The sequence below is a fragment of the Nomascus leucogenys genome, chromosome 2 (genome assembly GCF_006542625.1).
Source record: "Nomascus leucogenys isolate Asia chromosome 2, Asia_NLE_v1, whole genome shotgun sequence".
NCBI classification, from domain to species: Eukaryota; Metazoa; Chordata; class Mammalia; order Primates; family Hylobatidae; genus Nomascus; species Nomascus leucogenys.
Window position 1 is genome coordinate 7836701 of NC_044382.1, and position 24361 is coordinate 7861061.

General features: G+C 46.3%; 1 protein-coding gene across 2 annotated transcripts in view; it reads right to left on the reverse strand.

The window, feature by feature from the left end:
* Positions 1-17718, reverse strand: part of GABRP (gamma-aminobutyric acid type A receptor pi subunit) — a 30063-nt gene extending 12345 nt beyond the window's left edge. The window contains exons 1-6 of one of the 2 annotated variants that reach the window (XM_030822413.1): positions 17563-17718; positions 12789-12883; positions 12211-12329; positions 7130-7197; positions 6042-6259; positions 3920-4002 (exon numbers count right to left, since the gene is read on the reverse strand). In XM_030822413.1, coding sequence (XP_030678273.1) covers positions 3920-4002; positions 6042-6259; positions 7130-7197; positions 12211-12329; positions 12789-12841 — 541 coding nt within the window. In that variant the 5' untranslated portion in view covers positions 12842-12883; positions 17563-17718. The remainder of the gene's footprint in view (positions 1-3919; positions 4003-6041; positions 6260-7129; positions 7198-12210; positions 12330-12788; positions 12884-17562) is intronic. The other variant, XM_030822409.1, reaches the window with a different exon arrangement.
* Between the last annotated feature and the right edge of the window lie 6643 nt (positions 17719-24361).

The following is a 24361-nucleotide window of genomic DNA, read 5'->3' on the forward strand; positions in this document are numbered from 1 at the left end:
AACATTCTGGCAGGATTTGGGGAATCCAACAAAAGCGTCACAAGGTAACTCAATTTGGGGAATAATGATGATAATAAATGGACACCGGAGAAATTGGGAAGGAGTTATTAAAAGATTTTCATTATCCCCATATTACTGTTTAAAAGCACTTTATGGTTTTACTCAAGAAAAATAAAGCAGCTCAGATCACAAACAAGCCACTGGAACAAACTTCCTATGTGACTCTCCAGCCCAGTGGCAGGGCTATTAGAGTTCAGGGAACTTTGGACCTTGGGGCCATTCCACCTGGGTTCAAGTCCCAGTGTGGCTACTTCACTTTCCCTTGGGAAAATTGCCAAATCCTAATGAACCTCAATTTCTCCATCTGCAAGATGGGAAAAACAATATATATCTCTCAGGATTGTTTGGAAGGTATCTAGTATAGTGCCAGACATGGATTAAGTAATTGTTAAATGAATGCTACAGTATTTATTGGGAAAATAATATTTATTACTATATATATATTTTTTGAGATGGAGTCTTGTTCTTGTTGCCCAGGCTGGAGTGCAATGGCACAATCTTGGCTCACTGCAACCTCCACCTCCTGAGTTCAAGTGATTCTCCTGCCTCAACCTCCCAAGTAGCTGGGATTACAGGCACCCACCATCACATCTGGCTAATTTTTGTATTTTTAGTAGAGATGGGGTTTCACCATGTTGGCCAGGCTGGTCTTGAACTCCAGACCTCAAGTAATCTGTCCATTTTGGCCTCCCAGAGTGCTGGGATTATAGGCGTGAGCCACAGTGCCCTGCCCATTTATTACTATTATTGTTAACAAAAAAGTTGTTTGGTCAAGGAGATTGGGGCAACAGCAGATTGAGGTCATAAAACACATTTTGTTACCTCCTCCAAGAAGTCTTTCCTCACTAGCCTCTCTATTTCCTTTGCAATGGAGAGTGAGGTTTCTCTTATTATCACAGTGCTTTGCATAGAAAAAAGAAATAAAATAGTGTTTTAGACATGAAGTCCTTGCACATGCCTATGTCCTGAATAGTATTGCCTAGGTTTTCTTCTAGGGTTTTTATGGTTTTAGGTCTAACATTTAAGTCTTTAATCCATCTCAAATTAATTTTTGTTTAAGGTGTGAGGAAGGGATCCAGTTTCAGCTTTCTACATATGGCTAGCCAGTTTTCCCAGCACCATTTGTTAAATAGGGAATCCTTTCCCCATTTCTTGTTTTTGTCAGGTTTGTCAAAGATCAGATAGTTGTAGATGTGTGGTATTATTTCTGAGGGCTCTGTTCTGTTCCATTGGTCTATATCTCTGTTTTGGTACCAGTACCATGCTGTTTTGGTACCAGTACCATGCTGTTTTGGTTATTGTAGCCTTGTAGTATAGTTTGAAGTCAGGTAGCGTGATGCCTCCAGCTTTGTTCTTTTGGCTTAGGATTGACTTGGCAATGTGGGCTCTTTTTTGGTTCCATATGAACTTTAAAGTAGTTTTTTCCAATTCTGTGAAGAAAGTCATTGGTAGCTTGATGGGGATGGCATTGAATCTATAAATTACCTTGGGCAGTATGGCCATTTTCACGATATTGATTCTTCCTATCCACGAGCATGGAATATTCTTCCATTTGTTTGTGTCCTCTTTTATTTTGTTGAGCAGTGGCAACAAAAGCCAAAATTGACAAGTGGGATCTAATTAAACTAAAGAGCTTCTGCACAGCAAAAGAAACTACCATCAGAGTGAACAGGCAACCTACAGAATGGGAGAAAATTATTGCAATCTACTCATCTGACAAAGGGCTAATATCCAGAATCTACAAAGAACTCAAACAAATTTACAAGAAAAAAACAAACAACCCCATCAAAAAGTAGGCAAAGGATATGAACAGACACTTCTCAAAAGAAGACATTTAGGCAGCCAATAGACATATGAAAAAATGCTCATCATCACTGACCATCAGAGAAATGCAAATCAAAACCACAATGAGATATCATCTCACACCAGTTAGAATGGCAACCATCAAAAAGTCAGGAAACTACAGGTGCTGGAGAGGATGTGGAGAAATAGGAACACTTTTACACTGTTGGTGGGACTGTAAACTAGTTCAACCATTGTGGAAGTCAGTGTGGCGATTCCTCAGGGATCTAGAACTAGAAATACCATTTGACCCAGCCATCCCATTACTGGCTATATACCCAAAGGAATATAAATCATGCTGCTATAAAGACACATGCACACGTATGTTTATTGTGGCACTACTCACAATAGCAAAGACTCGGAACCAACCCAAATGTCCAACAATGATAGACTGGATTAAGAAAATGTGGCACATATACACCATGGAATACTATGCAGCCATAAAAAATGATGAGTTCATGTCCTTTGTAGGGACATGGATGAAGCTGGAAACCATCATTCTCAGCAAACTATCCCAAGGACAAAAAACCAAACACCGCATGTTCTCACTCATAGGTGGGCATTGAACAATGAGCACACTTGGACACAGGAAGGGGAACACAGGAAGTGTGGGAGGAGGGGGGAGGGATAGCATTAGGAGATGTACCTAATGTAAATGATGAGTTAACGGGTGCAGCACACCAACATGGCACATGTATACATATGTAACAAACCTGCATGTTGCGCACATGTACCCTAGAACTGAAAGTATAATAAAAATATATACATAAAACAAAAAAAAAAAAAAGAAAAAGGAAATAAAGTCTTTGTGATTTTCTAGACCTAAAAAGGTAGCCCTGGACATACTTGCTGACAAATGAAGAGTACATTGATGAAAAGTCCATGACCTTTTTCATCAGCTTCTACTGGGACCTGTGGCTGATTTGATCTTGGGAGAGTAAGGGTGGGTGGGTGGCAAAGAACATGGTCATAGAACTCATCTGGAACCATAGAGCCTTTGAGAGTTAGTAACCAGATAGATGGCATAAATTAAATATTAAAAGTTTAGGTCTCAGGGGCTAGTCTATATTTGTTGTCACCAAAATGTTTTTTATAAAATGATTGTCCCACAAAATGCTCATGAAAGAAGATTCCATGGTTTAAAACGTTTGGGAAGTGCTACCACTCCTTCTTGGAACTTCAAGTGGAAGTAACTTATTAGAGCCTGTTAAAAACTCTGCAGCAGGCCAGGTGCAGTGACTCATGCCTGTAATCCCAGCACTTTGGGAGGCCGAGGCGGGCAGATCACGAGGTCAGGAGATTGAGACTATCCTGGCTAACATGGTGAATCCCTGTCTCTACTAAAAATACAAAAAGTTAGCCGGGCGTGGTGTCAGGCGCCTGTGGTCCCAGCTACTTGGGAGGCTGAGGCAGGAGAATGGCGTGAACCTGGGAGGCAGAGCTTGCAGTGAGCCAAGATCATGCCACTGCACTCCAGCTTGGGCGACAGAGCGAGACTCCGTCTCAAAACAAAACAAAACAAAACAAAAAACTCTGCAGCAAAGAAGAATGTTAATACTTAAGGCTTTATGAGTCATCTGGTCTCTATCACAAATACTCAACTCTGCCACTGCAGTGCAAAAGTAGCTACAGACAATATGTAAGTACATGGGCACGACTGTGCTTTAGTAAAACTTCCTTTGCAGAAACAGGTGATGGGCTGGATTTGGCACACCAGCTGTTGTTTGCTGACCCCTGGCCTAGACCACCAACTACATTAAAGCATTTCCTTTGGTTTTCTTGTCCACTCATAGGTGGAGATATCTGGTACTAATGCATAATTGTTCTCCCCAAAAGATAGTAGGCATGTCTTCGAGAAGTCTCTAAATCTGTCTGGAAGTACAGTCAGAAGGGCTGAATCCACAATGAATCAACATTAAGAAAAGAAAGGTCACTAGGTATGAGATACTTTTCATGAATACACAGACCTAAGTCACCCAGGAAAATCATCTCAGGAGCCTGTAGGATGTATACTTACAGCTTTCCAGCTGCAACTTGCATGTCTGTGTGTCCATGGGATATTTAGACAGATCCATGTTACATGCAACAGTTGTTGTAATTCTAAGAAGGAAAAATGGGTTCAAAAACAGTATTATGAGGAAGCTATAGAAAGTTCACATTCCCTTCCAAGGCCCACTCAAAGAAGACTTTCACTTGAACTCTTAAATGAACATGTAGCTTGGAGTCTGCAACTAAAGCATCCTTGAGGTTCTGGGTGCTAAGGAACGTGCATGAGGCTTGGTTAAACCTGGGTCGAGAGTGGAGTAAGTTGGAATGCTGGCCATTCAAGGGGCAAAACTTCTGGCAGTATCACAGAACAGACAGATGCATTGGTTCGAGATGCTTTAGCATCCAGTTTTCAAATTTAATCTTCCTGACAGACCTGGGTGGACCTAGAACAGAGTTCACCGTCACTATCGTCACCACTTGACAGCAGGCATAGGGACTTGCATAGGCTCACGTGGCTCTGAGTGGCAGAACTGAGGCTGGAGCTTAGGTCTCCTGGCTGTGCTCTTCTCACGAGGCCCTGCCTCCTCATGGGAACCAGGATGCAGAGGTAGTGGGGGCCCCAGGCACTGTGGCTTTGGGGGCTTAACCCCAGAGATATTCAATTAAAGGTCAGTTAAGCCCTCACAGTGGAGATTGCATTCGCCAGGCCTCTAACTTCCTTTTTCTTCAGTGTCATACATTTTTATTCAGCATCCTTATTTATTAAGCACCATGCTAGGTACCTGGGGGTAATGGAGGTGATTACAGAACGGTGCTCACCTCCAGGATGCTCACTCACACTCCCTTTAGGGAGACAGAGACTAACAATAGCTATGGTTTACTGAGTGCTTACTGTGAGCCAGTCCCTGGGCTGAATGCTTTGCATGCATTACCACTTTGAACAGCTCTAATAGGTAGGAAATATTTTAATTCTCATTTTACTGCTGATGAAACTGAGGCTCTGAGAGTCAAGTAACTTGCCTAAGGTCACAGAGCTGCTGAGGGACAGAGCAGGGACTTGTACCAAAATCTTTATGATTCTAGAGCCAGGCTATTAAAACATCACTCATTATTTGTAATCCTTACACAATATTGATTATGTTGTGTGCCATAATACAGACAGACACACGTGTACACACAAATGCATGCACACACTCACACACCCACATTCACACATTGCTGTGGGAAAATGGGGAAGGGGAACATTAATGATGATTGGAATTGAGGTCAAAAGATAAGTCTAATTATGTTTCATGAAACAAGAATTGGGCTTTGAGATGGTCTTTGCAAAACTCAGTACAGTTGAGGCATGTCCAGAAATTCAGTTTATTGGTTAGCTCAACCCTTGTTTTATAACTTCAGACTCCTACTTAAGATTAAACATCAGCCCCAGGAATGTTTGGCTCCTGGCCTCCTCCCCAAGGCCTCTGGGAGCTTTAGGTTTGCACAGCCCTTGCACAGGCAGGGATGAGTCCTGTTCCATCCAACCCGGCTCCATTAACAATTGGGTGAAGGGAACTTCAGCTTTAGGAATTTGGGGAGAGGGCAAAGGGGAGCCCATGGCTGCAGGTGGCAGAGACTTTGGGGCACTGCACCTTGGTTGTCTCTACAAACATGACTCAGACAAGTAGAGTTGTGTTCTTGAGCTGCCGCAGCTCCACTGGGCCCCATGAAAGGAAGGTTCCTTGCATGCACCTCTCTGTTGTCTCTGCCATTGCCCTTACTTCTTCCCTTGCTAACTTCCTTTTACCCTTGAAGACACAGCTCAGAATCCTGTGAAAGCATCCTGTAGCATTACCCCCAAACCACTCACCTACTCCCCAACTTGGGCCCCAGCACCAGGGACCTCCTTTGTTTCTGTGTCCGTGTCTTGAGGACAGGGCAATGTCTTACTCAGCTCTATCCTATGGCCAGCATGGGGCTTGGCACGGAGCAGGCATCTGGTAGATGATGAACTGAGAGACGGACCTTCTATTATGGGGGCAAGGATCTAAGAAGGCATGGGACCTTATAGTGGCTATTTGAGTTCTGGTCACAACTACCCAAGACACATCTGCATGTTTTCTCCCAGCTGCTGTCCTCCAGCCCTGAGGTCACAGGCGTCCGCGTACCTGAGGGCATACAGGACCGTGCCGTTGGAGAAGAGGCGGATGAGCCTGTTTCCCACAGTGACTTCATGGAGGAAGGACTTCTTGGACTCCACAATATAAGTGTCCGGCACCCACAGGAACTCCACGAGGCGGGCATCCAGAGTGAAGCTCTTGTTGCCTTCAAACACCAGCCGCTGGTCCATCCAGCGCTGTCGGAGGTATATGGTGGCTGTGTAGTCCTGGGAGGGGGAGGCAGGGTATGGAAATGGATGGGGGTAGTGGGTGAGAGAACCCCACCAAACAGGGAGAAAAGTGGTCAAGGTTTACTCCCCTCCCCACCTCCACTTAGAGCAAGAGTACATAGACATTGGTGAAAAAAGTTACCATTCTAATTGCAATATGCCACTACCCGAAGACTGGGGTAACTGATAAGTCACTCCAGTTACCCCAGTCTTGGGTTAGTGGCATATTGCAATAAGAGAACAAATCGCCTTGTTGATTCTAGATAATAGCTCCCACTGCCAAAAGGGAGCCCCATGTTCAAGACTTTAACTTACTTGGCGTTGACAGCTCACATTGCACTGATCACTAAGGCCCCACCAAATTGTTGAATTTTTTGGTGGGCTAAGTGCTTGGGTTGTCCACGATTTATCTGGAATGCACGGCATGCCCTCTTGGCAAACTGCCTTTAGTTTGCTCTTGTCTCGATATGTTCTCTTAAGGAAGAGGGTCGTTGTCAGCATCAGCTGTCAGTTTTCCTCGGGTTGTCTCCCCCGTTATAAAAGACCATGTGATGGCCAGACTTGCCTACTACACTTTTATTCCTTTCCCCAAATTTTATCCATCACCAAGTGTACCCACTTCATTGCCTGGTTTCTCTCCTCCTGGCTCTTGAACCGATTTTCTTCCTGATACTCAGCAAATCTGCTCTACAAGAATCTTCCATTGTCTTGAGTTTGGAGATAGCACTCTAGCTTCTGCCATTCCAAACGGAGGAGGGCCATGAGCCACTCTTTTTTTTTTTTGTTTTTTGAGTGGCTAGAAAGCATATCCCCATTAAACACATGGAGAGGGACTACTTGGGTGGAGTACAAAGGAACAGCGCTTACCATGTTACTCTCTGAAATGCTAGAGATACTTGCAATGTCCAGAGTCAGCGCTATCTGTACGGGTTCTCCTAAGATGAAAAAAAAACAAGAAAGAATGGAAACACAAACATGAGCTGTCCTAATACTATATTAGTGCATTCTAAAACAGATTAGAATTACAAAAGTCGTGCTTGGTTGTTAGAAAAATTTAAATATTCTATAAATATAAAAAGAAAAATTTTCTTATCCCCTCTCAAGAGTAACCATTGTGTATGGTGTGCCTGTCTTTTGTATGAAAAATATGCACACATACATAGGTATCTTAATATGTAAGAGAGACTACCTGCATAATTAATGCTTTTTAATTATTATTATTATTATTTTTGAGACAGAGTTTCACTCTTCTTGCCCAGGCTGGAGTGCAATAATAGCACGATCTCGGCTCGCCGCAAACTCCGCCTCCCGGGTTCAAGCGATTCTCCTGCCTCAGCCTCCTAAGTAGCTGGGATTACAGGCAGGTGCCACCACGCCTGGCTAATTTTATATTTTTTTCTCCCTGTTGGTCATGCTGGTCAATTAACGCATAAGGAACATAGTGCTGAGATATTTGCCACTTCTTACATGGAGGGTTTTTCCTATGGCATTTGCAAGGAACTAATTGTTTAGAAATGTAACAGATTTGGTAATCTGATTGTGCACAGATGTTGTTTTATCCCCCCTTGGCTAAGTAAATTTACCACAAGAGGCATTCAAGACTCATGGCTGAGCTTTTACTGACCTCCTGACGCTTTGCTTCTCTTCCTTTACTCTCCTGGAACCCTAAACAATTTAGAATTTCAGAACCTCCACACTTGGTCCAGTGTGCAGACTGTTGGGCCTCAATCCTGGAGTCTCAGCAGGAAGACTGAACTTCAGAGAGAGACAGTTCTATCTCTAGAGACTGAGGTGTCAGAGCCACCTTCAAGAAGCCAGGCCAGGTCAGGGAAGTTTACTCCTCTTTATATGGAGACGTGGAATCATGGACCTAGATCCCAGCTCCGTCACCTCCCATTTCTTTATTTGGGAAAAGTTATTAAATCTTTCAGAGCTGCAGTTCTCTTACCTGCAAGTGGAGATCATACTGATGTCACAGGATCATGGGAAGGGTTAAATGAGATTAGACGTGTGACATTGTCTTTGTGGAGTGGCGGCAATAGGGAGTGTAAGAGAAGTGCCTGCCTAGCCGGACATCCTGAAGGTGTTCATCATTGGTTATCTGTACAAAGCTCCCAGCATCATGCCCATCAGTCATGTAATAATAGGCACTCAATAAATGGCATTTCCCTTCCCTTCCCCCTCTCTTCCGTAATCCTAGCTAATTTTGGAAAAGGGACAACTTTATTCACCAGGCTAATAGATGCAATAGCATTCACTTGCAATAAATAACCCCTGGGGGTGCCTCAGGGGACTGTGATAATGCATTAACCAGGAAGAGGCCAGGCAGATTTCAAAAGAAGCTTAAAAACATCTCATCGGTAGGAATAGGGCAAGGCAAACTACTTATTAATCTAAGGAAGCTAAGCCATAGGATATAGGTAGGGATTTGAAAATGAAGTGTTAGAGCCAACGCAATTAAACAATACTAATGTTAATATCTGGTGGAAAAGGGCGAGATCTTTGAGGGCAGACCCTGGAAGGTGCTGAAGCCGTGTGGTGCTAAGTGGCTTTCTGCCCCTCTGGGCAGCAAGGTGCAGCTCTGAGACTAGAAGCCTGGAGTCAGAGACAGGTGTTTGAATTCCACTCAGGCCACCTAACGGCTTTGTGATCTTGAGCAAATTTCAAATTTCTCTGTGCTGCAGTTTTTTTTTGTTTGTTTGTTTTTGTTTTTTGTTTTTTTTTTTAGACGGAGTCTCCCTCTTGTCGCCCAGGCTAGAGGTGCAGTGGTGCAATATTGGCTCACTGCGACCTCTGCCTCCTGGATTCAAGCGATTCTCCTGCCTCAGCCTTCAGAATAGCTGGGATTACAGCACCCACCACCATGCCCAGCTAATGTTTGTATTTTTAGTAAAGACGGGGTTTCACCATGTTGACCAGGCTGGTCTCAAACTCCTGACCTCAGGTGATCTGCCCACCTCGGCCTCCCAAAGTGCTGGGATTATAGGCATGAGCCACTGGGCCTGGCCTGTGCTACAGTTCCACACCTGTAAAACAGAGCTACCAGAGCCACTGTGGTTTGAATGTTTGTCCCCTCCAAAACTCTTGTTGACATTTAATTGCCATTGTAAGAGTGTTAAGAGGTAGGACCCTTAAGAGGTGATTAAGCCTCATGGCAGAATTGGTGCCATGATAAAAGGGCAGGTTCAGCCCTCTCCTGCCCTCTCTCTCACCCTCTCACCTTCCACCATCTGATGACACAGTAAGAAGGCCCTTGCGAAATTCCGGCACCTTGATATTGGACTCCTCAGCCTCTAAAACTGTGAGCCAATAGACTTCTGTTCATTATAAATACTCAGCCTCAGGTATTCTGTTATAGAAGCACAAAACAGACTAAGACAAGTGCCAACCATTGAGAGTTGGGTTGGCACGGTTACGGCATCTACTTTAAGTGCCATAGATCCGTGTTAGTTGCCCTCCCTGAAGAATGCAGAGAATGGAAAAGACACGAGAGCTCCAGTCCCACTGTGCTTTCTGTCCAGTTTATTTCTACACGTCTAGTCTAGGCTTTGCCTCAGAGTTGGCTTTTTTAGTGGACCAGAGCTTGCTCTTTCTTCCCCTTGAGTTATAAAAGCAAGCTGTGCCACCAGAGGGCAGCTTTCTCCTAGGAACGAGGTCAAAGCCAGCTCCTGCGTAGTGTTCACTAGTGCCTGCTTACAAACCTTTGCTTTGTCCAGCTCAGTCCGTGAGAAATCCTATGAAGGTCTTGTCTCTTTTGGACTTGGGGTCCTGGAAACTGGGTGCACAGATATTACAGAGAGCAATGGCCCTCCGTGGGCCTCCAGCCTGCCATGCAAGTACAGGGATTTTCAGGAGTGAAGTGCCAAGAGGCACAAAACAAGGGGTATGGGGTTGTGCTGTGCCCTTTTTTAAACTGAAGACTCCATGCCCCATTTTCACCCCAGGTGGGACGAGGCATCACATCCCTTTAGGCCTACCCCAGGCTCCCTGTTCTCAGAATGAGCTCCTTGCCCAAGGACCCTGCACCTTGTTGGCCAGTGAGTAGGCAAACAAGAAGGGGTGTATTCTGACTTAATTGTTTGGGGTTTGAGGGGCAAGAGAAATTGTTGAGTGGCACTAACCAAGGTGTGCAGACTCACATGCCTGTCATACGTGTTCAGTAGGGCCTGGGAAAACCAGGGGATACTGAAGCCTCCTTAGATTCCTTAATGTAAGGATCTCACATCTTAATTGTGTCTCAAATCTGAATGAAAATGCATCTCTCCCATCTCCAACTGAGCAGGTGTGATTGACTGAGGGCCTTGGCTGCTGTGCTTTGGAATCTACCACCACACTTGCTCCGAGGCCACGCTTCTCATGGGCCACAGCCAACCACAGACTGAACACAGTGGGGATATCAAAGCGGCCTGTTCCTGGGAGGCACAGAGATGGGAGACTCCTCTGAATGCAGCTGTAGCTCAAGGACTCCCTGGTGGTCATTCCAAACACACTGAGGACTGCCCTACCATCTAAGACACTTCCACCCAACCTCCCTTCCTTCCCTCTCTCCTTCCCTGGGGCCAGACCTGCAGGTCTGACAGCTCTCCTAGCTTGCCTCTCCTGCTGCCCCATTCTCCCTCCTAGACATAGTCCCCCTAAATAGCTTGAAGAAGTCATCAGCTCTCGGCGTCTGCTGCCCAGAGGATCTGGACTACCACATGAATTCTAGATCAGACCAGAGGGTTTTATTATCTGAGGGGAGGAGCAAAGAGGAGAAGGGAGGAAAATAACCCACACTCTGTTGATGGGGCAGGCACTGTGCCTCAGGCTTACACACTTCACTTCATTCAGTCTTCCCTGTGAGATAGATGGATGTCCCCATTTTACACAAAGGAAAAGTGAGGCACAGAAGGGTAAACTACTTGTCAAGCAGGAGAGCTAGGAGCCAAACTCAGGTTTGTTAAATGCCAAGGCTCTTTCTGTTGCTTTCTGCTGCTTTCTGCTATGAAGATCTGTGTAGTTTGCCTCCCTCCCTCCCTCCTTGCTTTATTCTTTCAACAGATATTAATCAGCAGTTTGTTATATGTCACGCACTGAGCTTCTGTGGGGGATAGTGAGGGAAATGGTTGGACTCCTTCTAGGGCTGCAGCCTGGAGCCAGGACAGACATGAATCCAGTTATAGCATAATGGGAATGGCTATGATTTTGAGGCATGTTCACAAGGAAGTGTGAAGAAAGGGGAAGGGGCCTGGAGGAATCAGGGGAGGCTTCTCAGAGAAGGCAGCGTTTGCTCTGAGACATGATGGAAAATTGATATGTTCCTAGGGAGTCAAGTTTAAAGAAACAATTCCAGGAAGACAGCTTCTGTAAAGGCATAGAGGCAGGAGAGGCCAAGGATGTCAGGGAGCATTCTGAGTACACTGGCGAGCATTGTAGGAGGGGAAGGAGCAGGGACTTGGGTGGATGAGAATGGCAGACAGATAAAGGCTGGGCTGGGAAGGGCCTGGTGTGCCTGGACTCTATGCGAGGATGCTGGGACACATACAGGTGTTCCAAACAGGGCAATGACCCAGGAGGCATCCAGATGGCAGTTTGGGGAGTCAGCTGAGAGGGGGCAGGCTGGAGGGGGAAGACCAGGTGGGGTAGCCTGGTGGTGCATGGTGCATTCATTGAATAATGATCCTGGAAGTGGGGGCAGGAGGAGGACAGTGTGTGAGTGATTGTTAGGAGGCTCTTGCAACCATCACAGTGAGGAAGAGCATTGCTTTATCTTGCAGGTGGAGAGGCTGGGTGCCCTTTTCCAGGCAGTGTGAAAAATCATTGGTGGCCATCCTCATCCATCATTGCCAATCCTTATCAGGCTGCAGATCAGAAAATGGAGTCAACTAAAACCTCCCAAAACCCTCCACTGCTTATTGTCTCTGTTTTCTTCCCTTTGAATGATGTCCTGGACACAGACGATGACCTACCACCAAAATTGGGCCTGAGAAATTTGTTATATCCTGCTGTGAGGTTCTCAAAGCCAGGCAGGGAAAGCTTGTCATTTCTGCCGACCTCGACGTTGAACTGATTCCCCTGGATGCACATCCTGGAAAAGAAACGGGCTTTGTTGTGTTTGCTTGTTTATGTGTGAATCCACATGTGTACACACCTTTGAGCGTGTGTTTGCCCACATGTGTGTAGGTGTATGTGTCTTGCCCATGTACCAGCAGTGACATTCCTACAGAAAAATCTCTTAGTTTTCAGCTATTGAGTTAATATCCCCATTTTTTTACACATTTGCCATAGATCAAATATCATGGTAATTTGGAAATCCTCCAAGTGTCTTCTTTAAAAACATAAGGGTTCATCCATCTATGACCATATTGGAAGCTTATGTTCTGTAAATAGAGTAAATGGTGGGAAGTTTCATTGTTCGGTGCCCCAGGGAAGTGAGTGGACCAGGTTTTGCCTTGCTGTGGGTGAACAGGAAGAGCTGCCCCTCCCACCACATGCCCGAATGCAAAGCAATGCAAATGGAGGCCATTCTGGGGGTAGCAAAGCTCACCTTTCAGTGCAGAGACTCAGACACACGAAGGCCAAGTGGAGGCTGTAGTTCATGTCGAGAAGCTGCTCACACCAAGGGGCTGAAGTAGGAATCACCTGGGAAACAGGGGGCAAGGTAAGTGGAAGGCCGTGCAACAGGCTCACCTGCTCCTGGCCAGCCTCTCTCTCTGGTGGGTGGTCGGTGCAGTATTTTCTCAGCGTGCATAGGAAGCAGCCTCTTTCCATACCTTTCAGTTACAGCTCCTTCTCCCTGTGTTCCCTCCAGGAATGACTTCATTTTGGAGGACTATGTTCTTTTTTTTAATTTAATTTTTATTTTTTTGAAACAGGGCCTCACTCTGTCATCCAGGCTGAAGTGCAGGGGCATGATCTCGGTTCACTGCAGCTCAGCTTCCCGGGCTCCAGAGATGCTCCCAACCTTAGCCTCCTGAGTAGCTGGGACTACAGGCACATACCACCACACCTGGGTAATTTTTTTGTATTTTTGGTAGAGATGGGGTTTCATCATGTTGCCCAGGCTGGTCTCGAACTCCTGAGCTCAAGCGATCCATCTGCCTTGGCCTCCCAAAGTGCTGGGATTACAGGCATGGGCCACTACGCCCGGCCCAGGATTATGTTTTAAATCTGCCCCAAATTAAGACTGGGACCTTGTTTGAAGAGTGGTTCATCAGCACCAGAAATGCAGCCAGTTTATCCTCTGGGCCACATCTGCTGGGAGCCAAGGCTATCCTTGCCCTGTCCTTGTCCCAGCTTTGCCAGGAAGGACACTCTCAACTCTATACTCACCTTGACCAAGCCAGACATTCTTTTATTTATCCCCAGGTCTAGGCTTGTGGGGTCAGTCATGTAGACAGGAAACAAAAACCTGAGAGCCTCCAGTGTCAGGAAGTCATGAGTTAGGTGCTGTCCCACAGAGCTCACTCCATCCTCACAGTGGCCTTGTGTGGTGGGCGGGTTAATCCCTATATTATTACGACAAGGAAACAGGCGCATGGGAAGGACATCATGCTAGTGAGTGCCAGGGGGACTTGGAATCCAGGGCTGGCTGCCTCCCCCAGGTACTCTCTTCCTTCAGAGCAGGCTGGGGCCTGGGCCTTAGTTGACCCAAGGATCCTTGCTGCTGTCGTGACCTCCTAGACCTTGTCCCTGTGTTTCCTGAAGCCTTCCAGCTGGCGTGTACGTGAGGACCATCGGTGGGGCATGGCCCAGGGGCCCGGCCTCCTCAGATTCAGGAGCTGCTGTCAGGCATCCCTCTGAGGGAGCAGGGGGCAGCCAGGCAGGCCAGCCTGTGACCTGTCATGCCGGTGACAGCAGAATGGGGGTGCTCAGGCTCAGGCCCCATTCTCAGGCAGCCCTGGGTTGATTATCTTCTCTGTGGCAACCCCTGTGAAACAAGCCACTTTCTAGAATCTGGCCGTTCTGGAGCTTAGGGTGTGATTCAGCCATTCATTAATATTATTTTACTTTCAAAACCAATACACGCTCACTGTAGAAATGGCAACAAGTCAGAAGTTAAAAGTATAAGTTCCAATGATGTGTCAATATGGATTCATCGATGAAAACAAATGTGTCCCTCTGATGTGGGATGTTGACAGTAAAGAAGGTTTTATGTGTAGGGAAAGCTCAATTTTGCTGTGACCCAAAATTGCTCTAAAAAAGAAGTCTATTTAAAAAACCACAACAAAAACAAAAAGTCCCCCCCGATTTCTTCTCTTCTGTCTCATACTTCAGAAATAACTACTGATAACAGTTGTTTTATCCACAGATACACAACATACATATACATTTCTATATCAAAAAAATTAAAAAGCAAAATTGGGGCAATAGCATGCTTTTTGCTGCTTACTTTTTTAACGTAATAATTATAGCAAACATTTATTGAACACCTAATGCATGTTTACAACTGCGCCACGCATATCTAGAATCCTCACAACTCTTTGAAGTACAGACTACCATTCTCCCCATTTTACAGGTGAGAATACTGAGGATTAGAGAGGATAAGGAATATTTCCAAGGCTAAGTAGCACATGAGGGGCAGAAAAGTGCAACTAAGCAAGCTGGCCCAAGTCCTCTTAATGAGTGCACCATGAAACATGCTGTTTTGCAGTATCAGTGACACCTTCCATGTCAGTTCCTATAATCCGCCTTATTCTCTCTAATGGCTGCAAGGTGTCTCATGGTCTGAACGTACCTTCTACTGTGAATGCTGTTATTTCCAAAGTTTTTACTGTTACAAAATCAGTGAAGAACAGTTTTGCACACAGGTAAACTCTTATCATTCTGCTCTCTGTTATGTTAGCTCTTTTGTTCTCACTCATTGAAAGTACCAGCTATAAAATCAACATTATAAATCTACCAACGATTGTATTCACATTCTCTTCCTTTAGTCCATCTCCCCAATCCCTGTCCTTTCCCTGTAGAAGCATCGAGTTTAAGGGGGTCCATGGAGCAGCTCCCATGCCCTCCATTGCCTCATTCAATTTTCCACAGGTTTATTGAGCCTCTCCTATGAACCAGGCATATGAAAGGCACCACCAGAGCACCCTTCTAGTGAGGAAGAGACACAGATGACTGGTGAATGAACATTCCCCATAGCCACCTCTAACAGGAGCAGAGGACAGGGGATACTTGGTATGCAAAAGAGCAAGGAGGACGGGGCAATGTCAAAAGGGAAGTCACAGAAAAGGTCATTTGATTCTTGAAGAGTGTGTTGCATTTGCCAGGTGGACAAAGGAGAGTGGGGGCCCTCCAAATGCTGGACAGAGATGTGGAGGCTTGCTCACGGCCTCTCTCCCACATGCTTATCAGCCTCTTCCCACCAGCCCTTGGCTGTCTGTGTCTTTCTCCTGGTCTGGCCTGAATGAACATGGTACCACTTTGGCATATTCCTCATTTCCTCCTCCTCCTATAGGAAATGGCCCTAGATCAAGTGAGTTGGGGAACCATCCAGTCTTCAGTTCCAAGACTCCTCTTGAATAGTGCTTTCCCAGTGGCCAAACTTCTGTTAGGAAGATGTAACATTTGGCCCTGGGCCTCTCAACCTCCTCTAAGGAGTCTCATGATCTGAGAAGCTTCACCCAGGCTAGAGCCAGAAATGTAATCCCATCCTACCCTGTTTGCTTGGTTAAGTTGCTAAACACGTCTTATTTTATAAGGGAAGAAAAGAGAAGAAGAAAAAAGCCTTCTAAATGCCCACGAATTGTTAGAAGCCATGTCTGGTGCTTAATTTCATTTAATTCTCATGGCTGCTGACCCAGAAGGTGTTAATTTTCAGAGTCAAATCTTAGATTTGCAAAGGAATTTAGCTGAGGTCACACAGTTAAGTGGCATGATTTAAATGTTTTCCAAGTCCCTTTTCTTTGCCCTGCATCTAGCAGGAGGGCCTTCAGCACCCCCAAGCTGAACTGGATTCCACTTGAATCTTGTCCTTTTCATACCAAACCCATCTGGGGGATGGAGTGTTGCATCTGCAGCACATCCCAAGTGACAAGTGCAGCTGATGCCATCACCCCCTGTGGTAGAAGAGCCAATTGTTAAGTGGCTATTTATGTGTTGGCCAGCCTCAATGGAGGCTCAGGCCACCAGTTCTGGTACAGGTGCTGGGGGATGGAATTTAGTGGAGAGGTACTGAGCCACCAGAGGTCAGTGTCCTAAGGGTTGTCCCCAAAGCTGCAACACAAATGTTGACTGGAACCACCTAGCCTTCTGCATCTGCAGGGACATGATGCTCAGGAGGCCCTAGGAGGCTTCTGAGTAGGGGCAGCCTATGCATTATCCTGCCCCGAGGGCATCTCTGGCCAAGCTCCTACCTCCACTTGTAGAGGAGACCTTGAGCTCTGGATTCTGACACACCCGAGTCATGTAACCTCTCAGAGTCTCAGTTTTCCCATCTGACAAATGGGAATAGAAAAGATTCCATAAACACTAGTTTTCATTCTCCTCTGCCTTCAGTGTCTTCCATGGGAATTCGGTGATTCCACTATGACTAATAGAACCCAAATCTCAAGCTCTTTCTATTTCTATATACACCCCAGGTGCCACTCAGAGTGTGAGCTAACTGGCACCACCTCAGGAAGGACAGGGTCAGGCACAGGGCATTAGGTTCACATAGGGAGCTGATGGCACCTTTTTCTAAACCAGAAATCCAGCCCAATGTCTCCCAGTCTCCCTAGCTTGGCCTCTCCCTAGCTTGGCCTACTGGGCCTCTATACTCTGTGCTCTTGGCCTCTATGTCTCTTTTGAAAACTTCCCAGGTTGGAAGCAGAAATAATTCCAATATGTGCAAGTTTCTACTCCCATTTCTACTCTATTCCCAGAATTTCTACCACATAAATACAGTGACCCCCCACCCCAACTTGTCACCTCCGGCTTCCTTCCTATGCAGGCACTGTTTTCCTATCCTTGTCACTTCAGCATAGACAGAATCAGTTGTTGGAAAGCAGGAGTAGAGACCGAATTAGGTTAAGGTGAGGAAAGGCATTATTGCCACGGGTCCTCCTTAAGAAAATCCCAGAAGATAAAGTGGTGCGGCGTGTGCCCTGTGTCTGCTGGTCTTGGCCAGCTGGTGCACAGGGGTCAACGACTGTGGCTGTAGTGAGGACAGCGGGGGTTCTAATCTCGGCTCTGCTGCTCGTCCTGCAGTGGTGCTCCCTGACGCACATTAGGTGTTCAGCAGAGTCCAGGCCTGCCCCCTCCCTCGGTCCCAGCAGGGCTTGTATTTGGATCTCCCTCCCTCCCCTCTCTCCAGGCACCTGGAGGGCCAGCAGTTTCCTTACCAGGCAGTTGTTGAGGCTCTGTTAGGGCAAGTCCTTCAGGCCTACAGGCAGGACTTCCGGGCAAGGCACGGTCTTCTGGGTCCCCAGGGTTCTCCTCATCCTCAGCCCTGTCCCCTCGTATGTGGACACGCAGCCACCCTCAGATGGAGTGGCTCTCTGGGGAAGAATGGAGCTGCTGAACCTGCTGTGCAGAAACAGAGGTGGGCGGAGCCTCTCAAAGCCCCGTCCTTGGTGGGGGCACTGACTGGTCCTGAGTGTCTGGAGATTGTCTGGTCCTGAGTTTCTGGAGATCGTCAGCTCCTGCTGTAGCTACTGCCTCCAGGGGTTTGATTCTGAGATCATGTCTCAGTCATGCTCCCAGACCTCTGCCAGAAAAGACCCCTGAGATCAAGGACCCATGAGAGTCAGATAAAGTGGGTGACCCTGAATTTGGTGGACAGCCCTCCATCCTGGTGCAATGGAATGGCTATAGTGGCCACTTCACCTCCTTAGGCCTCAGCTTCCCATCTATAAAATGAGAAGCTGACTGTGTGTAAAACTCCGATTTCTTGTTGTGTATTTTAAGAGCATCTTTGGGATCAACAGAAGGCCTATTCTATGTTAAAAGAGACTTGTACATCCCAGGACCCAGTGCTTTCCAGCCTGGGAACTTTCAAAAAGACTCATAGAGGCCAAGAGCATGGGGGATAGGGGCCCAGGAGGAGGAGGCGGGGAGGCTGGGAGACATTGAGCTGGATTTCTCCAACCCTCCACCTTCCCCCATCCCGCCCTCACACAGAGGATTCCTTAACTCCCCACAAAGTCCTTTCAGGAGCATCCCAGAGAGGGAGGCCTTCTTCCTCCCTGGCCAACCAAACCTCCTAACAGAAATGCTTGGACAGTGCTCACTGAGTCATGGGTCATCCCCTCAGCATAGCCAGCGGCCCCAAACTCACTCTTGGCTCCACCCATGCAGGTAAGGGGAGGGATTCCTTGGAGGCTTGTCCTTGCACCCTGAGGGAGCTGGGAGCCAGGAGGGACTCAGATGGAGGGACAGGGAGAGAGCTGAGGCTGTGGTGAGAGGCCCAGAGGCATCTCCTTCCCTCCTGACATCATGGTGAAGCTCCTGCCTAGACCCAGTCTAGAAGCCGGGATGGGAGAGACCCAGAGAGAGAAAGGAAGGGGAGCAAATGGAGGGGCAGGAAGGGGAGGGCCTCAGTGTACAATGAACCATAGATGCCTTTGGCCCCAAACCAACTTCCTTAGTGAGCTTCTGGAGCCTGGCCAGCCTGGAAAACATTGCTCCACTGGTGGGTAAGGAGTGGGCACCTAAAGAGACAGCGCTTTCATTTCTCCTGAGAGGACTCACTTTCACTTGGGAACCTTGCAGGTGGCTAGAGCAGGAATGGCTGAGGAGCCAGTTTCAGGTTCTCAATGAATGCACAGTGATCTGGCGCTTTTCTCAAAAAGTCTAAGATGTTCTCACACAGAACAAAGGCTCCAGAGTCACAAAGACAATTCAGAGCTGGGAGGTGGGGGTGGGAGGGTTTCCTCTGACTCAGGAACCGTGAGACTTAGATGAAGGAACGTGGGCTGGCTAGCTGCATGGCCCTGGACAAGTTGCTTAACCTCTCTGGATCTCCATTTCTTATCTGACCAATGGGGCCGATGCTTCCTTACAGGGTTGCTGTAAGGAGTCAGCAATGACAGATGTGGTAACGCATCTGAAAGCACCTGGTACCTTGACCTGGCACACTGTAGACGCTCAACAAATTATTCTTTTTCTCCTGATAGTGTAGTGTCTTGTCAAGTTTGTACTTATCTATCCAAACATCCATCCAAATATCTATTATCTATCTATCTATCATCTATCTATCTATCTATCATCTATCTATCTTTCATCCCCATTATCTGTCAATCTATTTATCCTGTGTTTAATCTTCCCAATGACATTGTTAGTATTTTCATTGCAAAGGGCTTGAATTGTACTTCTATGTAGACATCCAGTAAATATGTTAAGAGACTGATTACCCCCGGTGGCCACAGAAAGCCAGACCTTAAAGTAGGTAGGATAAGACGTCTTATCTCCCACTTTCAAACAATGCTTCAGTCTAGTGCTGGCTTCTTCTTAGATTTTCTTCAGATCAAGTGAAGACATGCCTGGAAGGGGAATTTCCAGGAAAACTAGGTTCTTCTCCAGTATTCCCAGGCATTCTTGCTCCGTGGATCCAGAAACCCCAGCAACCTCTGCACCATCTAGGTCACCTCATTTCCAAGTGTGACCTCTGGTCTCAGGAGCCCTAAGGTCAGTGTTAGGATGTTCAGGATGTTCAGATGTACTGCCCACAGGATACTGATCTCAGTGTCCACCTCTTACTCCACATAGTGGTACTCTCTCCTAGAAGGTGTCCCAGAAAAACAAAGGCAAGAGTACATAGATATGTCTTGCCTTGTACCTCAATCATAATGCGTGCAGGATACTAAGTCATAATAACACCATACAAACTGCTTTGCAGTTTTCAGAGCCTTTAATTGTGCATATCCTTTATCTTTGAGCCATATAATAATCCTGTGAAGCAGGCAGGGCTTTTTTAAAAATTGTTATTTTGCAGATGAGGAAGCTGTGCTAGTCAGCCAGCTATTAAGGGGTGGAGTCGGCATGGACTGGAATTCAGGTCTTTGAATTTCAAATCAGCCGCTTACTCCACAAGTCCATTCAATAATGGTGGGGAGTACAGTGAAACAGAGTTCAACTAAAGCAGAGGACAGAGAAAACTTATGGATCTTCCCCTTGTCTGGGACACTGTAGTGGGAAAAGATTACTTTTTGCACCTGTGCTTCCCAGGAAATACTGCCTGTCAGAACTGAATACCCTTCTCACCTGCAATCCCAGCTGGAACTTCTAGGACAATCTCAACCCTCTCATCTTCCTTCTTCCCCCACCCCCAACACCTGATGGACTCTCACTCTTGATCCCTTGTTCTGTCTTATCTCCCAATGCCCGGCTCAGCATCTCCTCATCTTAGAAATTGACACCTCCAAAAAGAGGCCTGAATGGCTCTGTGCAAGATGAGCTTTTGAATTATAGGAGAAAATATTTGAACTTCCATGGCTTCAAATGATGGGAGAGATATTGTACTTTAGTAATATTTACTATGTGCATGGATACTGGCTGCTCACCAGTGTGATGGGCAGACTGTCCAAGGTCATGTATAGCTGGGCCAAGACACGTGAACCTGAGGATGGAGTGGGGGCTTTACAGCATGGAGGGCTTGGTCTTGCAATCCTTTGCTTTGGGACCAGGTTAAATGGATTGATGATTTGTTTTCACCAAATTAACCCTAAATTGATGTGTGGCTTAAAAAAAGATTTCTGCAAAAATAAACTACTGAAAGGAGATAACATTGATAATGGAAACAGTAAGAAAATGGTAGCACTGACACTTCACTCATCTTCACTTAATTAAACATCTTCCAAATGAAGAGTTTTCAAACTCTTGTTAAAAATATAAAAGTGCCAATGACAAATGTGGAAGAACAGTTGATCAACATCAGAGAAGATGACATTTCCTGACTGAATTTAGACACAATTTGCATAATTGGTAAGATAGAAAAATTATTATTATAGCAAGCACAGCCAAGGTAGTGCCTTTTCCGTTTGGATTTCTGCACTTTAGTGAAGTATCATTTCTTTCAATTCTGAAAGTGATTAGAACGAAATATCAAAATAATTTGAACTTAAAACTAGTCTAAATATCGTAATGCAAAAGCTTAATATGAAAATAATACAAGCATGATAAAACCTAACAACCTCGGTACAAATATTAGTTTTCATAAAAATTTGTTCCAGTGAAAACGGTTTTCTTGGGTATGGTATAAAAGCTTAAAAAGTAGCGTTATGTCATCTTTCGTCTTTATCTCAGCCATTTAAATGCTTCTTTTTTTGTATATCTTGTCACACACACCATATATTAGGACATAAGACAGTTTCTAAATAAATTAATGTACACAGGTTGAGGACATAGGATCAAGAAAGTGTGGAGACAGTTGGGCCAGGCTATTGAGGAAGTTCCTGACTGTTTTTTCAGCCTCCAAATATATTCCCCTCTTGATGATCACCAGGCCGATCTTCATAAAAACCCAGAGCGGATCAGGTCACTTCTCTGATTTCAGCTCTGTGTTGAGGTGAGTGGCTAGCAAAGGGTGGCAGCCCTAGTTGCTGGGCAACTTCAGGGGCTGGGCAGGTAATGTGATGCATGAAGGCTGAGTGTAATGACTGGTGGGAACCATGGTGAACAGGAGAGTTCTTTGCTTAAAAACACTCCAATTTGAAAAAATGTAAACCTGGACAGGCAACAAAAAATACCGCTGTGGCCTGGATCCTATGTGGGGGCTGGCAACTGTAAGTTTGGAGCAGGTCAAGACCAACCTTGTTTTTCTGGAAAACGCTGTGCATCTCTCCAGGTAGGTCCCTTGCGGCTTCCTCCCAAACACTCTGTGCATTGTGGTCATTCCTAGTTTGTGCTAACTCTGCTCTGTGATATCTTCTTCCTGGCCAAGTAAGCTTTAGCGAAACTAAAACTGGCCCTGATGTTCTCTCCTCCGTGGAGTGCCTTGACTTCCCTTGGTAACTTTCTCTCCTTGCGCTGCCCTTGTACAGTGCTCTTGCTGGGCCTTACTGGCCTCAACAGTCACGGACCTACCTGTCTCTACCACCAAGCTAGGGCTTAGCTAGGGCTCCTTGAGGTCACGTACTTTGTTCTGTTAATTGTTTCATCCCCAATATTGAAGTCAGTGCCTTGATCACATCGTGGATCTTCGAAAAGTCTACTGAGCCAATGAACAAATGCAATCAATGGTGTCTGCACATTTGGGCAACAGCAGTGTATTACGAGCTTCTTATGTTTGCTTCTAATTTATTTATTTTTTATTTATTGAGATAGAATCTCACTCTGTCACCCAGGCTGGAGTGCAGCGGCATGATCTCGTCTCCCTGCAACCTCCGCTTCCTGGGTTCAAGCAATTCTCCTGCCTCAGGCTCCAGAGTACCTGGGATTATAGGCATGTGCCACTGTGCCCTGCTAAGTTTTGTATTTTTAGTAGAGATGGGGTTTCACCACATTGGCCAGGCTGGTCTTGAACTCCTGACCTCAGGTGATCCGCCTGCCTTGGCCTCTCAAAGTGCTGGGATTACAGGTGTGAGCCACCGCTCCCGGCCTGCTTCTAATTTCTAATAATAATAAATACATACCTTCTTCTTGCTACACTGCACAACTCACACCCCCCGCCATTGCCCCAGCTCCAAGGCATAAACCTCCAGATTCTAGAGATGCTTAAAGGACTGGAGAAAAAGGCAATAGCAGGTGGTGAAAACTCATTTCTCAGCGATGTCACTGCAGTGGAGACAAACCACGCAGGTAAGGCAGTGTTTCCCAAGATGTGGCCTGTCCAGAGGTGCTTCTGTCAGAAAGAATCACGAGGGGTACTTGTTAAGATGCACATTCCTGGGCATCTCTCTAGACCTGCCGAATCAGAAGATCAAGAAATGAGGCCTAGGAATCTGAATGTCAATCAGAATGAATAAGATAATTCTTATTCACTCTAAAATTTGAGGACTATGGCTATCAGGTAGAGCTCTCATTTCATCCATCATTGATTCAGTTGATAAATATTACTGAATGCCTACTCATTCCATGCCAGGCACTGTGCTAAGTGCTGGTGGAATAATGCTGCTTCAGTCGCACCTGGCCTTTCCTTTGAAGCTTACAGTTTAGAGGTGGAGGCAGGCAATACCTAAGAAACACATTTAGGCCGGGCACAGTGGCTCACACCTGTAATCCCAGCACTTTGGGAGGCTGAGGCTGGCGGATCACTTGAGGTCAGGAGTCTGAGACCAGCCTGGCCAACATGGTAAAACCCCATCTCTACTAAAAATACAAAAATAAGCCAGGTATGGTGGTGCATGCCTGTAATACCAGCTACTCATGAGGCTGAGGCACGAGAATAGCTTGAATCTGGGAGGCAAAGCCTGCAGTGAGCAGATATTGTGTCACTGCATTCCAGCCTGGGTGACAGTGAGACTCTATTTCAAAATAAAGAAGAAAGAAAGAAAGAGAAAGAAAGAAAGAAAGAGAAAGAAAGAAACATATTTAACTACAGAGTGTGATAAGAGTTCTGAAATACAAAAAATGGAGCAGGGCTGGCCAGGTTAGATGGAACGACCTAGGAATATCCCTTCGAGAGGTGACATTTAAGCTGATTCCTAGAGGGTGGGAAGGAGTCGGCCTTGTGTTGAGGAGGGCAGGGGAGGCAGGGCAGGGCCTGGGGGCAGAGCTCTCTCAGGGGTTGCAGGAAGGCTGGGCAGGGACTAGGGGCAGAGCTCTGTCAGGGATTCAGGGAACACCCTGTGGGAACCCCTAGCCCAGGCAAATGGGTCCTGACTGGAGGAGAAGCAGACGGCTGGCCTTCCACCTCGTCAGCATCCTCCCCATCCCAAACCCTGGGAAACTGGAATAGCTACGGTAACATAAACCTCAGGTTAGACTTGGAATCTTTCATAGCTCTTGGGGTTCAGCCAGACTCCCACAGTCTGAGAACCCCCAAAGCCGAGGGCGGTCTCCACCCACTCTCTCCAACCCTTGGTGCTTTGTTCTTTTTCTCTCAATCAGCCTTTTCTTCTGAGCTGCTAAGTCACTGGCACCTTCAGAAGACTGTCAGAAGCTGAGGTTACTAAAGACCTCAAGTCACAAACACAATCACTGGCGCTGTGGGCCACAGGGCAATTGAGGGAAGGTGGGTTGGATCTACCGAAAGCAGGCTGA